Here is a 13784-nt window from a genome sequence, read left to right as displayed (position 1 = left end):
CAGCATTCTTTAGCCTGAAGGGCATCACGTTGTAACAGTATGTGCCGAAATTCGTGATGAACAAAGTTTTTTCCTGATCCTCCGGGTCCATTTTGATTTGATTGTACTCGGAGTAAGCATCGAGGAAACTCATTAACTCATGCCCGGCCATTGCATCAATCTTTTGATCAATGTTTGGCAATGGGAACGAGTCTTTTGGGCACGCCTTATTTAAGTCCTTGTAGTTTACGCACATACGAAATTTATTATTATTCTTTGGAACTACTACTATGTTAGCTAGCCAGTCGGGATATTTTACCTCTCGAATTGAACAGATATCAAGCAGGCGAGTCACCTCTTCCTTGACGAATTTATTTCTGGCTTCGGCAATAAGACGTTTTCTGTGTCTTACTGGAGGAATGCTGGGATCCAAGCTTAGCTTGCATACGGCCACTTCCGGCAGGATACCTGTCATATCCGCATCCGACCACGCAAAGCAATTGACATTAATTTTAATAAATTCAATAAAACCAGACCTAATTTAGGGGTGCTGTCTTGTTCCCAAGTGGAATTTCCTTTCCAAGAATTTCTCGACCAATGTGACTTGTTCAAGTTTTTCTGCTGTGGACTTTGTTGTGTCCGTCTCTTATGGTACTTGGAAATACCTTGGCACTTGATAGAATTCTGACGCCTCTTCCCCCTGGTTGAATTCGCTTGGCTCGGGAACAAGTGCTGACTCCTGTAATTTCTATGTTGTATGCTCTTTCCCTTTGCTACTGAAGACTGAGCTTGCATTCATCTCCCTTGCTGCCGGTTGGTCACCTCTTATTTGTTTAACTCCCTCGGGAGTTGGAAATTTCAGCAACATCACATCCTTCATTTCGTGCAGCCATGGTCTACCCAGAATGATATTCTAACCCATATCACCGTCCACTACCTCAAAAAGGGTCGTCTTCATCAGCCCCTCGGCATTTGTGGGTAGCAAGATTTCTCCCCAGATTGTCACGCTTGCCAGATTGAACCCGACGAGGACTTTTGTGGCCGGAATAATACTTTCGGTGAGCTTGGCTTGCTCGAACACTTTCCATTGGATGATATAGGCCGAACTTCCTGGATCCACCAGAACATGTTTAATTTTGAAATATAAGACGTTTAGAAAAATTACCAGGGCGTCGTTATGCAATAACAGCGGTCCATCATCGTCTTCCTTCGTAAAAGTGATGTCGCATTCAGCAACTTCTCGGAGTCTTTTGCTGTGAGTCACTGATACTTTCTTCTTTTTTTGCCACAAAAAATGTAGCCCCGTTGATCTCGTTCCCCCGAAAATCATGTTGATCGTCAGGCGCGGGGGATCTTCTTCTACTTCTGAAGGCTCTGCATTATCATGATTGCGACCGTAGTTGTTTTTAGCCTGGTCGCTCAAAAAATCCCTGAGATGGCCATTTTTCAGCAATGTTACCACCTCTTCGCGCAGATGTCTCCAGTCCCCAGTCCGATAATCGTTTGTCCCGTGATATACGCACCACAAATTAAGATCCCTATAGCCGGGATCAGATCTCATTTTAGACTCATACCGATTGTGAACATCCGCCCAAGTTGTTGCCATGAAACTCGAGCAAACTTTCTTTCAACTTTCGGGAAGCGTCGGAACTTCTCGGATTTAGATCTTTGGTGAATGCTTCGGCTACCCATTCGTCTGGAATGGCTGGTAGCAACATCCTTTCCTTTTGGAACCTGGTTACAAACTCCCGCAGCAACTCGGCCTCTCCTTGCGCAATCCTGAATATATAGGCCTTTAGGGACTGTACTTTCCTAGCCCCAGCATGGGCCTTGATGAAAGAATCCGCGATTATCTCAAAGGAACCTATGGAATGCTTGACCTCGCCCATTCGCGTTGCTGGAAGCGCCCGACAACGCCTGCTTCAGTTCCGGCATGACCTTATTCTGCCTCCTAAGATGGCCTATAATGGCCTTATGTTGCTCTTGCAAGACCCTTCCCGCTTCGACGACGTGCTCTTCTTTTGCATCGTCAGGAGTTACCTCCCGAACATATCGCGGATATCGGCCGCCGTGGACCGGCGTGACCTTTTTCCCCTTATTGCGGGTATCACTAATTGAATCCTCATGCTGAGACTGATTTCCTTAGGCCTCAACGTTGTGTGTGTTGTTGACACCATTATCTGTCATTTTTAATGATTTTTGCTAAGAAGAAAGAATCAAATAAGTTAGTAACAGATGCAGGGATCTATTCAATTACACGACCGTCTATGCCCCACGGTGGGCACCAAATTGTTTACCCATAAAACGGTACAGTTAAATTTGTACGTGATTTATAGATAAGTGAATTAATTTAATCCAAAAAATAATAGATGAATTAGACAGAAATATAAGACTTAGCCTTAAAATTGAAATAGACAGCAGATATCTTGGTTCTGGGTGCAGAGCTAACGGGAGAAATAAGAACAACATGAATAAGCAAGAAAATAAAGTATTATTAAGCTTCTAACAGAGTATGATACATGTTTGTCAGAAAATTCATGTCCCCTACAATGATGATAGAGCTCACTATTTATAGCTGCACCTAGGAAACAAGGTCATAGGATTAAGCTCCTCTTTAATGACAATTGTGATGGCCATTGAAGGATATGTAACGGTGGTCAATGAATGCCATATTTTCTGGAACGGACCATGCATTTAATGTTGTAGAATATTCTTCATTGAATGCTACCGGATGGCGGTATTAATTTTGTCATTATGAGTATCATTCTCTCCGGTGACAAGCGAGATCATTGCCTTCGAGTTTGGCTATCTTCTGCCTTCGGTTCCACGTGTCGCTTTCTCATGGAATCATTAAATACGAATATATTTTACCCCATACAAACACGAACCTATTCCAAGGCTCAAAATCCCAAACGGACATAGATATCACCAAATTCTACTTCAAACCTAACTTAGAAAACTCTAAAGCCTTCGTGACGCCAACTCAATAAGCGTTGAAACGCTTCCAGTCCACCCAAAACTCTATCCAAACATATGACAAAGTCCAAAATCATCATACGAACCTATTGGAACCTTCAAATCTCGATTTCGAGTTTTGTTTACTCAAAGTGTTGATTCAAGTCAAAAGTGTTCCCGAACCCTTTCAGAACCAAGTCAACCGTTCTCACAAGTCATAAAATAGTAAAAACACGTACGAAAAATCTTAAATAGAGGAACATGGATCTAGAAAGCAAAACGACGGTATCGCCGTTACATTTTGTCAAATCAGATTTTTATGATTAATATTATGTAATAATATTCTAATACTAGTATTTAATGAATGGAGGGAAGTCACGAGCAAACAAGCAGACTTTTTTAATTAGTGTGTCCTTATTGAAAGTAAAAAATGATCAATTTTATAATTGCCACTTTTATTAAGTTGGTGGTTTGGCAGCCTATGTATGTATGACATGTGGAAGACAATCCCATGGACCTAGTGTATTAAGCTGTCCAATTGCATCTAACCACGGACAGCATGTAAATGGCGTCAAAGCTTTGGTTTCTACACAATTTGTACATTCCACCGCCGGCATTGTGTTCTCCTCGCCGTCAAAATGTCCCAGCGGCCTCAGCAATTACTTCAGCTAATACAATACGTCAACATCCGATGTTATTGTCGAACATTGACAAATACATACCGCTGGATTTCCCTAAGAGCTCGAGGAAGTTGAACCGCTCTGTTACTACTATCAGATCCCAATTGAATTTTCCCATCATTTCACCACAAGATCAATGGGGCACCTGGACCGCTCTCTTCGCTACCGGCGCTTTTGGCATTTGGTAATGTTTTTCTCCCATCCCATGGGCCATGCGTGTGTATGTTATTTGTTACTTAATTTAATTTTTGTGTATATAATCATTGGGCGAATAAGTTGAGGTGTCAAGATTTTATGTTACACAGCTTGTTGATATTTGGTTTATAAAATTGAAGGTCGGAGAAGACCAAAGTTGGGGGTGCACTAAGTGGTGCACTAGTAAGTACACTGGTTGGTCTTGCAGCAAGTAACTTGGGCATTATAGCTTGTGAAGCGCCTGCATATAAAATTGTAACAGGATTCTTGCTTCCACTTGCTGTTCCCTTGCTGTTGTTCAGAGCGGATATGCGTCGCGTACTACAATCCACTGGAACACTGCTCTTGGCTTTTTTGCTTGGATCAGGTAGAGTGGGGTTCTCCATTTCTTTTCTTTTTTTTATCTAAATGAATTTGTGACTCATTTACGGCAGGTGTAATCATGCAAAATGATGATTTTCTGCCCTGCAATGCTTGGGATGACCAGTTCAAGTTTTATCTTTGGGAGTGCTAAAATTATTACTATGTCGTTGATTTTAAAGTCTTCCGTGCTCTACAGTTAGGTTTAGTATGACCCGTATTTCTTTAATTTGATGATTAGAGGCCCATTAGCTATGTTTGTATTCGTTCATCGGGTAATGTACACAATGGCCTTAGCTGCCCCACTTGTGGGAATTCACTGGGTTTGTTGTTTGGCCTTAGCTAGCAATGGCTTTGGCTAAAGTTCATAGACTGGTTTGTTCTTTCTTTCAATTGCTATGTGAGAATAGAGCACAAGAACAAGGCTTATGCATAGGGTGGAAGCTAACAGGATATATTTCAACTTCTTTACCTTATATTTTCTATTGAAGGAGGTATAACCTAAGTTAGTTAGTATAACTAGAGTTAGTTGTGTCTGTTTAATTATCAGATTGCTTAGGTAATTGTCACAACCCAAAATAAACCAAAGGTCGTGATGACATCTAACCTCCGAGACTAGGTAAGCCAATCACACTAATAACATTCTATCATCAAAACATGATATAATAAGCCTGAATTATCATAAATAGTGGAAATGGTAATCAACATTAGCCAAAACGGCGATGCATAATACCAACTCCCAAAACCAGGTAGTACAGAGTCATGAGCTCTACAGTCCAACATATCCATAATATAAATGTCGTTGAGGTGCGCATATTAAGATGGATTGCAGTCACACAAGATAAGAATAACCACGTTCAACAGCAAGCGCAAGTAACACACATTGAGGATAAAATGAGGGAAGGCCGCTTGAGATAGATTGTTCAAGTCATGTGTCGACGATCAGATGCACCGATCTATAAATGTGATGGCATAGTGAGTAAATGTGTTATAAGGGGACGAGGTAGACTTAAAATCACATATAAGTAAGTTGTTTCGAAAGACTTGCAATCTTTTGGAATTCACGTAATCCTAGCGAAAAATAGGGCATACGGGAAGAAAAAGAGCTGCATAGGTCGATTTCTTTTAGTTGAGATTAGGTTTTAGTCATGTTAGTACATGTACTTCAGGTTTTATGTTTTTTAAAGTCTTTTAATCATATGTCAATAAAAAATATAGAGAACTTCTAGTACTTTATTATTATTATTACTTATTATTGTATAATATAGGTCTATGATGAGATTAAATAGAGCGACATGGTCATTGAGGTTATATAGCTGACCCCAACTTGCTTGGGTAAGTTGGGTTCGCGCATAGTAGTGCTAGTTGTTGTATTGTCTGAATGTTGAGAAGTACAGACACATCAATTTTTAGCTATCACTGCGGTATCAAATCATGTGGAAGGAGTGTTAGCATTAAATTCTTTGTGCTCATAGCATGAGTGGCCCTCAAACTTGATCGAGTAGCTTTTTTTGTTTTTTGTTTTTTGTTTTTCTGGACCTCTATATTTGTTTCAAGTTGTTTTATATTGTTATCATCAAATGAAATAGTTAGAGCTAGGAGTTTGTGTTTATACATATAATTAAGGGAAAAAACAGTATTGCCCCGGGCTTTGGTTTAGTGCTAAGGCGTTTCACACATGATGTGTGAGTTAGGCTCACACCATGGGTTCGAAAGTTGTCGTAGACAAAAGCTTGGTATTAAGTGGAGAAAGGTAGAGAGGCGAGCCCATTATCGACTGAGTTTCGAACTATGATGGCCCTCAGGGATTTCTCGGTAAAAAAAGGAAAAAGAACATTTTTTTTAAAATTGTCCTGATCATATCATGTCCTTTTTCTTAAAAGATATGTCATGTCACCCTTAGTGTTGGATTTTGTGTGTGTGGCCCATGTTCATTTCCATGCTTCATTGCCCTTACATTATCAAAGTGTTAAGCACGTATTTGCTTTTTTACTTCATATATTTTTTCTCCATGAGAGCTCTGAATTCTTTTTATCTTTTTAATCAGTTATTTTCCTCTTATTCTTTGCAGTTGCAACAACTATCGGGACTGTGGTGGCCTTTTGGATGGTTCCGATGCGATCACTTGGTCAAGATGGGTGGAAGATAGCTGCTGCTCTTATGGGAAGACACATAGGTGGAGGTAAGTTGATGGACACTTGTTTTCTTGTGGACTTGTACAATTTTGACGTAGGATCATCCTTCTGCATCTGTATTTTCCAACCTGCCTTGTTTAGAGTTTTTTCCGACTAACATTCATGGCAAAATGCACTATCCTTGATAATGAACTTCCTGCAAACCCAAAGAGTGGAAAAACAACCAGTTGACTCCCATTGCTAGAAATTGTCGGTTAATGGCATGGATGTCAGTTTAAAAAACCTCTTTTGTAAAGAAGGTTAGGTAAGTTAACACTAAAAACCTGCTTGATAGTCTGGTAGTTCTAATAGTCATATTTAGCATATCAATATCTTTCCCGATAGATACACCTAGAAGGTTATGTTAACTGTGACATTTCTGGTGGTCTGAAGTAGAATCAAATACATTTAACTTCTTAAGCGTTAGTTTGGTTCAGAAACTAAGTTGGGAACATTGTACCATTTAAAGATGATTTCAGTTTCAACTTTGGATCTTTATATTTGGATTCAGAAGTGGTTCTCCATTTCAAATTTCAGGTAGCTTGTCTCCCTTGTTTGAGATTATATTCTGATCACTTTATCGTTAAAGACTTCCTAGAAAATCGTGCTGTCTCTTTAACAACAATGACTGAACGTTTCCATGTAAAATAATCCTTTTCCACCATGAAAGTTACTCTTTGGCAACCTTTCATAATATTCAAAATAAAGAAACTATGGGAAGTATATCAAAACTTGGTTTTTAAACTTCGCAGCTTTTAATGATGTCTGAACCTGTAATTGTGAGGGAACTCTTGTTTTGCCCTGGAAGACAGTAATTTACTGAACTATTATGTTGCATGCTGAGTTATCACGGATGAGATTCTGTTAATTCATTTTATCACGGATGAAAAGATTGCTGACTCTCTTGCAGCTGTCAATTATGTGGCTATTTCCGAAGCTCTGGAGACATCACCTTCAGTTGTCACTGCTGGATTGGCTGCTGATAATCTTATTTGTGCAGTATACTTCACAACATTATTTGCATTGGCTTCCAAAATACCTGCTGAGGCTACTCCTTCAGCCACTGGTATGTAGACAGCTGCAAATGATGAAATATTCCATGGCTCCTTACCTGTTAATTAGTGCTTGCTAAATGCTGTTCCATCTGTTTTAAAGTAGTGAAATTCTATATTCCTCATACTCGAGTGCGGGTATCTGATACGGGTGCGGATCTAGGGGTCGGATTATGCATCACATAAATTTTAGGATTTGGGGATATGGATCTAAGTGCGGATACGAGAGCTGGGATACGGCTAATTAGGGGTGTCAATGGTTCGGTTCGACTGGTTATTTTATAAATTTTGTACCATACCAATTTTTCGGTTATTCTATTATGTAAACCGTCCCAATCATATCGGTTTCTCTTTGGTATTGGTACGGTTCGGTAAATTTTCGGTAATTTTTTTAAATGTCATGTAAAAGCACTAGTAGAAGTAGAATGCAATACTTTTATATGGCTTAGCAAAACTCTCTAAGATATTTTTACAGTTTAAAAGGTGATTAATTTAGAAAATATGAAAGATATGAGGCCTAAGTTGGACTTTCTCTTTCTGCTACTTGCCACTCCGAAGTTTAGGATTTAGTTTCGAACCGATGGGATTTTTCGAATGGCTAGAGTATAGATCCATCAAATATTCTACAGCAGCGTAAACGAAACTAAGCAAATACAGAAAAATATAAATCACACGAGTGAAAAGATGTTAACCAAGTTGAGATTCAAGAATAAAGTCTATAGAAGGTTAAACATTTCAAAAGATAAATCTAATTCATAAGAAAGTAAATATATTCAATACATTGTAGGTTGCTACTCCTAATCGCTACAATACCTTGTGTTTTGCTAGTGAAATGCTGGAAATAATTTAGTTTCAATAGAAGTAGCATAAAAGGTTTGGGAATTAGGATTTTGAGTTTAATTACTTATTGGCTTGTACTATTTCATAATTCCAAGGCCCAAGAAAAAATTTAATGCTTTATTATTTTTAAACTTAACATATAAATTTATTTTTGACATTGTAAAATTTATTCAGTACGCTTCGGTATTTTTTCGGTTTATTTTCATAAAATAAAAAACCTACCCTAATTATCGGTACAGTTATAGATTTATATAAAAACCTACGGCTTTATTAAAAGAAACCTAAAAATTAGTTCGGTACGGTACGGTACGGTTCGGTCGGTTTAGTCGGTTTTTAAATATCCATTGACACCCCTACGGCTAATAAATATATAAAAAATAATATATATGACAATTTGTTATTCAAGATTATTGAAAAATAACCTATATTTTGATTAAGGTGATCTAAATCCATTATTGTTAATTAAGTTAAATGAAAAATAAATATTATATAAATATAAATTGATTAAAGAGTAGTATTTTTTATCTTAGGATGCAGGGATATGGTAGGAGTATGGGTACGAGTGTTAAGATAAAACGAGTAGACATATATAAGTTTATATTTCAACAATTAGTTGAAGTTATTAATTTAAAGCTAGTATAATTATATTATGAGTTAACACTTAATATTTTATTCATAAGTTATCTGTATATAGCAAAGTGTTGTAGTACTTTGTCCGATGTATGACATAAACCCAAAATCAATCAAATACCCAATCAACATATACTTCTTGGCTATAGGTGTAGTCAAATCACCCAAATTAGGTTAACAAAATCCAGTGTGCATCCCACACCTGTACCTGCACCCATGTTGGATAGACACAGGTGCCGCAAGAATTACAATGGTCCGAGCAACATAGGTGAAATTTAAAATATGAGGAACTCTTTTTGAATCTTCAGAATGGAAAACTCAAATTAGAAACAGTGTTGTCAAAGGCGAAGAGCGCAAAAAAGCTCTAAGATCTGTTGGGGCTTTAAGCGCAAAGCCAAATAAAGCGTAGGCTTTAAGGAAGAAAGCCGCAAATAGAGTAAAACTACAAATATGTATGTATAGTCCAAGACTAATATCTATAAGCATGAATACCAAATATATGGAAGAAAAAATTAAAGAGAATTTATGATAAAGTGAAATATTTATTGTTTAGCATTGCCTCTTCAGGATTACGCTTATTGGCAAGGAAAAGCATGCCTTAACGCCTTGATGACAACACTGAAGCACCCATTAAGCGAGGCGAAGTGCTCAGCGTGTTTTGAGCCTCACTTTAGGGCATCAGCGTGCCTATGATAACACTGATTAGAAACTCTTGATGCATGGTTATGTTGAGATTTCCATCTCTTTCCAAGTGGTAGAGAGATTTAATTATTTATCTGAAATACCTCAGCTTTTGGTTTAGCTGCCGAATCTCCTTTGTCTTATCGATATCTTTGAGATAGGACAAAAAGGTTTACAAAGACTTAATGCTAAAGAAATCATATGAAAGGGCCTCCAAAGACGAGAGGGATCTACATTCTCTAAATGAGCACCTGAATTGCTATAGTGCAACAAGAGGAGCTACATCAGATGCTTTCTTTTCTGACTTGTTTGTTAACCTAAAAGTGCTCTTTCTGTAGGAGGGTTCTTATCAAGAAACCAACTTGGTTTTCCATGACAAGCATTAGAGCCAGAAATTATGCTTGCTTTCGTTGTCGTCTTTTGTCTTCATTTATTTCATTTTGTATCATATAACCACTTAGTAGATCTCCAGCAGTTGGGGTATGATAAGATCCCTCGTAGGACGTTGAATTCCTGTGATTGCCAATTTTGGAATCTGAATTATTCTGATTTTTTCCCACAAAGGAAAAGACAATGTGTAAATGATATAGCTAAAGATGAAAATCTCTAACAGAACTTGAAACTCCTTTCAGATGACAAGATCGACGGGGAATCAGAATCTGGCAACACGCTACCTGTACTGCAGAGTGCTACTGCTCTTGCTGTGTCCTTTGCCATATGCAAAGCTGGAGACTTTTTGACTAAGCATTTTGGTATTCAAGGAGGTACCCTTCCCATTATTACAGCCATTGTTGTCATTCTAGCAACTTCATTTCCCAGGCAGTTTGCTGACCTTGCGCCTTCTGGTGAGGCTATGGCATTGATTCTGATGCAGGTAAGTTCCCACAGTATACCTGAATGTAAAATGCTTGTTTGACATAGCCAGCCTTTCACTGCTTATTTTTTAAAACTTGAGATGTTCTTGCACTGCTGAATTGTAATGAACGCAAGCTTAGACACTAAACACATATTTCTTTTAGCCTCTGCTTTAATTTCTTCAATTTTGCATGTGTTGCCCAAATTTACCTGGCCTATCGTCTGTATCAGTTGTGCAATGAAGAAAAAGCTGCAAGAGCACACCATGGACGTTTAGGGCGAATTCATGATGACATACTTTTTGACTCTATTTGTCTGTGAATGTCCTGGGTGGTTTGTCTTACAAAAGGATGGAATTGATTGGCTACTTAATACCTTTTAAAACACTGATTTTGAGTGACTCCCAAAAGAAATTATTGTTTGCAGAAAAGAGCAGATAATAAGTTATTGAAGGAGAATAACGAAATGAGAAAGTAATTGAAACTAACAGAAAATTGTTTTACTCTCATCTTCAATCTTATAATTGGGAAATTAAAGAAAAAAAAAAAAGGAAAAAGACACTGGCAGATATATTTAAGCAAGATATTTGGCAATAGAGTGAAATCTATCTCTATTTAACTGAGTTTCCAGTTAAGCAAGATTTGTAACAATGATGTGTAGGGAACCCAATATGTTAGAATAATACATGGATACATCTTTTTGAACCAATAATATCATGCTTTAAATATCAAGAATAATGCCAGTACTGAAATAGAAGTTTCAGAATTGGTCATCTCCCAGCTGATGGAAATCATAAGGAACAATGGAAGGACAATAGTCGATCTTCAATGTATATAAAAATGGCAGCAGACTCGGCGGAAAAGAGTCATTGGCAGCAGACCTGCACCCCGTCCTGCCCCATCTTAAATTTTCAGAAAATTGTTTTCACCTGCCCTCCACAAGAGCTTCTCTGCTCCGCCCCCGTCCTAATAGATTTTTCTCTATGTTTGTATGATCCTAACTTTTTTCCTGTATTCTTGTTTTTGGGCAAAGATTAGTCTGATGTAGTTCTCTTTGCATTCATTGAGTAACAGGTATTTTTTGCATTCATTGGTGCCAACGGGAGCATATTAAACGTTATCAATACAGCACCCAGTATTTTCCTGTTTGCTTTAGTCCAGATTGGGGTCCATCTGGCAGTGATACTCGGAGTTGGGAAACTGCTCCGATTTGAACTGAAACAATTGCTCATAGCATCAAATGCAAACGTAGGAGGCCCAACAACAGCTTGTGGAATGGCCACTGCCAAAGGGTGGACTTCTTTGGTTGTTCCTGGCATTCTTGCTGGTATTTTTGGTATTACAATTGCAACTTTTCTCGGTATTGCTTTTGGGCAGCTTGTCCTTAAATTCATGTAATTTTGGATACTAGACTTACTCAACTGTTATCAAAATTATACTTGGAACATCTGCACACCAAAACATATCATGCTTCACACCTTATGCTTGCATGTTTGCATCTCAACACTATTATGCCCGTCAAAACAAACTTACAATACAATAAAGAAGTAGGCTTTGAGGTGTGAATGGTCAATATCTTTCAATATATATTTTTTAGGGAATTATTACTGACTATTTTCTTCAAGATATAGCAAAGCCACTCTATTCTGTGAACTTAGGTCGACTATTCAGAGAATGTTTAAATTTATAGATCTAAAAAAAGGCTATTCAAACTAATCATCTTAGATTCTAAAATTTAAATTCAAGTTTTGTTAGGGATATTTTTAAAAATAGCTAGATTTACAACTGGTCGTTCAAAAATAGCCCAATTTTAAAAGTAATCGAAATTTAGCCACTTTTTATGTAAAGATAAATCTGAGCGAAAATACTGTTCAAAACCCGGAAAATACTCCAGCATAAGTATACTTGAACTCCAGCATAAGTATACTTGAACTCCAGCATATTATACTGGAGTTATAGGATAGTATGCTGGAACTCCAACATAATATGATGGAGTTCCAGCATAAATACACTAGAACTCCAGCATAATATACTGGAGTTCCAGCAAGTATAATGGTCCAGTATAATATACTGGAGTTTGGAGCACCAGTGCTCCAGTCTCCAGTATATTATACTGGAGCCAGCAAAGTATACCGGTCCAGCATAATATGCTGGAGTTCATACACAAGTGCACCGAACTCCAGTATATTATGCTGGACCGGTCTCTATTGCAGCAAAACGGTGGCTATTTTTCATTGACTTGGTAAACGCTGGCTATTTTTGATTGACCAGTCCGAAAACTGGCTATACCGTAAAATTTTGGCAGTTTTATTAGACTGATTTGCCTTTACACGGGGACAGTCTCACTGTCATATATCGGGGTGTTCAATTAGGTTTTGTTTGGTTTGGAATTGAGTAAAACAATTCTAACCAAATTGACATATAAATATATAATTTTTATAAATATCTTTAAAATTTTATATAGGATTTTCTTTTAAAAAAAAATTTATCTCGAAATATTTGTGATCCTCCCATGGGATGTATTATTTAATAGAACTATAAAATGCATCCATTCAACTTTAAATAATGGTTGATTTTACCTTGTATTATCATTTGCTTATCAAGTGTTATTGAAATGTGTTAATCTTTTTGTTTTTTCATATTCACTAGTCCCACGTTGTGTGTGTACCCTATTTCGATGGGTAATAGATTTTAAAAAATTACATAAAAATTATTGAGAATTATCTATTGAGTTATAAAATAAAAGTTTAAAAAGTAATTTAAATTCCTTAAAATGATGGATATTGATTCTACTTAGCAAACTCAATAACGGAAAAAATATTATTCCACAAAAGTCCTCAACTCAAATTATTTACTTTCTTTCTTTTTTGACAGAATATTTTATTTATTCTAAGAGAACGATTTGAAGTCCGAATTGGAAATATATACTAAATTATATCTACAGTGTGTTTGTTCAAGTGGATTTATATTTAGAAAATTCTTTTAGTATTAGTTAATTTCAAACCTTATATATTTTTTCCTACAAGTTTTGGACTTTGAAGCCAGTCTTTGTAGTTTTGTAACCACGTACAATAGTAGACTATCATTTCATATACTTGAAAACTATGATAGATATTTATCAAAAATTAAATCAAAAGGTACAATAGCTAATTTTGCAAGCAAATCTCTATTTTTTCCCTTATAAATATGGTTCTCGCAAAGAAGTATTTAGTTGAACATATAATATATACAAACATGTTGTTTACCCTCAAAATCGGATAACAATTGAATTTGTAAATGGTTTTAAGGATACACAAAGTAAATTGACACAAATGGATAAATTAGAATTGCAATTGAAATGAATAATTATAAAGTAAATTCAAACCGCACAACTTGAACGGTTAC

General features: G+C 37.0%; 2 protein-coding genes across 2 annotated transcripts; one reads left to right on the top strand and one right to left on the bottom strand.

The window, feature by feature from the left end:
- Positions 1-892: 892 nt before the first annotated feature.
- Positions 893-1540, bottom strand: LOC109236466. The gene has a single exon (XM_019402649.1). It carries the CDS (start codon positions 1538-1540, stop codon positions 893-895), a length of 648 nt encoding a protein of 215 aa, XP_019258194.1.
- Positions 1541-3322: 1782 nt separating this feature from the next.
- LOC109236485 (uncharacterized membrane protein YjcL-like) lies at positions 3323-11966 on the top strand. The gene is made up of 6 exons (XM_019402672.1): positions 3323-3798; positions 3950-4176; positions 6241-6351; positions 7254-7409; positions 10179-10420; positions 11475-11966. The coding sequence occupies exons 1-6, from the start codon at positions 3500-3502 to the stop codon at positions 11796-11798; spliced, it is 1359 nt and encodes a 452-aa protein (XP_019258217.1). The 5' UTR covers positions 3323-3499; the 3' UTR covers positions 11799-11966.
- The last annotated feature ends 1818 nt before the right edge of the window (positions 11967-13784 follow it).

The sequence above is a fragment of the Nicotiana attenuata genome, unplaced genomic scaffold (assembly GCF_001879085.1).
Source record: "Nicotiana attenuata strain UT unplaced genomic scaffold, NIATTr2, whole genome shotgun sequence".
NCBI classification, from domain to species: domain Eukaryota; kingdom Viridiplantae; phylum Streptophyta; class Magnoliopsida; order Solanales; family Solanaceae; genus Nicotiana; species Nicotiana attenuata.
The sequence above is the reverse complement of the archived record's forward strand: the minus strand, read 5'-3'. Positions and strand labels throughout refer to the sequence as shown.